This window comes from Triticum aestivum, chromosome 1A, assembly GCF_018294505.1.
Source record: "Triticum aestivum cultivar Chinese Spring chromosome 1A, IWGSC CS RefSeq v2.1, whole genome shotgun sequence".
NCBI classification, from domain to species: domain Eukaryota; kingdom Viridiplantae; phylum Streptophyta; class Magnoliopsida; order Poales; family Poaceae; genus Triticum; species Triticum aestivum.
The window spans coordinates 29277347-29278944 of NC_057794.1; the positions used below are offsets into that span (position 1 = coordinate 29277347).

At 38.5% G+C, this 1598-nt stretch overlaps 1 protein-coding gene across 1 annotated transcript; it reads right to left on the reverse strand.

Annotated features, from left to right (window-relative positions):
• Nucleotides 1–363: 363 nt before the first annotated feature.
• Nucleotides 364–1337, reverse strand: LOC123079979 (uncharacterized). Its single transcript, XM_044502858.1, has 3 exons — nucleotides 1195–1337; nucleotides 861–959; nucleotides 364–733 (listed from the first exon to the last, which is right to left on the reverse strand). The coding sequence occupies exons 1-3, from the start codon at nucleotides 1255–1257 to the stop codon at nucleotides 581–583; spliced, it is 315 nt and encodes a 104-aa protein (XP_044358793.1). The 5' UTR covers nucleotides 1258–1337; the 3' UTR covers nucleotides 364–580.
• Nucleotides 1338–1598: the final 261 nt, after the last annotated feature.

A 1598-nucleotide genomic window follows, 5' to 3' on the forward strand; every position in this document is an offset into this window, starting at 1 on the left:
GTTCCAAACGACCGCGTTGGAATAGTATTTGGAGCAACAAAATTGCGCGAACATATTAATAGCCATACTCATCGTGTCCACCATTTCAGAAATCCTGCCTTTTGCGCATGAATACGTGTCAAGCTCGAACATACCCCAACTTATCTTCCAAAAATCGAGCCAGTTTTTTTTTCCTTACCAAACTGGGAACTCATTTTGCTCCGTGTAAGCCTTTTCTGCAAATCGACAATGAAAGCAATTGAACTGTATGCGCCTAAAAATAGTAGACTATAGAGTTCTCAAAAGGTTATTTCTGGAAGAAATATGTATAATATAACTTAAGAGGAACCTACAGTACGCGTGGCAAATATGGCAATATGCTTTCCACAATAGGACACCTCTTTTATTACCATATAAACATACATTTACATGGAATGAGATCCAAGGCCATACCGAAATAGCCACACTGAGTCAACATGAACAACACGAACTGCAGACACTTGTTTACTACCACGATACATAGATAGCCCTAAGGATAATTTAGTCAAGCACCTTTCAGTACCGACCTATAGAACCAATCAAGGCGGGTAACAAAAACCCTTCAGCATGCAATAGGAGCTCCTCCTGGAGGGTTTCCATCGCCATCATCATCATCATCGTCCTTGTGGAACTTCAACATTGCACCTAATATTGCACCAAACCCAGTCCTCTTGTTTTTCTTCTTGGGTGGTTGTTGTTTCTTTTGCTGAAGAAGCTGCAAAAGTGGATTCCTTAATCTTGAGAAAAGTAATTGGATCCACACATATACAGACTATGATATGTGTACGAATAAACTAAGTTCCAAGAAATTGACTAGTGGAGAATATATATACAAGGCTTACCTTCTTAAATGCTGCTCTCATTTCACTGCTAAACATATCTTTGTTTGCCTTACCGTACTCCATTAGTTCTTTTGCATTCATGGTTTCCAGCCTTGCCAGCTGCCAACAATGTCATCGTATACAGAAATGATGAGCAAGTATGTATGATACAGTTGTGCTAAAAATAACTTAAATATATGTTCTTCTGATTCCTAGCTAGGAAAAAGTGTTGCCTCGGTCAAACGGTATTTGTGAAACAACGAGATTGTAAACAACTAAACATTGACACTCCCCACAGTAACAGTAACCGAAAGTACAAATATCAAAATTGATTATATATCATGATGCCATTTACCCATGCTTTGAATTCCTTGATGTTCCCCCTTACTGAATTATCTTCATTATCACCTGCAGCCATATCAAACTACAGGATGATTGCCGGGCAAACGCCTCCTCTAGAAACTACAGGATGATCACTGTTTTGGTGAGGGCTTGTTGTTCTAGTTTCCCAGAACCTTAAGAATGATGGGTTTTATTTATAGGAGAACTTCACCATCAGGTTAGCCTCACTCCTTATATTTTTAGCACAAAATAAAGATTAGTTAAATCAAAAGACTACTTTGATTGTTTCTTGTGAGAAGATATGAGCTATTGCTAAAAACTACTTTACAGTATGCCAACGAAAACTGTGGGAGTTTTCACTCGATTTCAGGGTCAGTTTCATATTGGTTTCGTATTGTACACCCCGAAGGTAATAAC

Excerpts from the sequence above, each read along its gene's own strand:
- LOC123079979 (XM_044502858.1), bottom strand. The coding sequence starts at position 1,257 with ATGGCTGCAGGTGATAATGAAGATAATTCAGTAAGGGGGAACATCAAG. Across the intron at positions 960-1,194 it reads TCAAGGAATTCAAAGCATGG|CTGGCAAGGCTGGAAACCAT; the intron begins GTAAATGGCATC and ends CATTGTTGGCAG. Across the intron at positions 734-860 it reads TGAGAGCAGCATTTAAGAAG|CTTCTTCAGCAAAAGAAACA; the intron begins GTAAGCCTTGTA and ends CCACTTTTGCAG.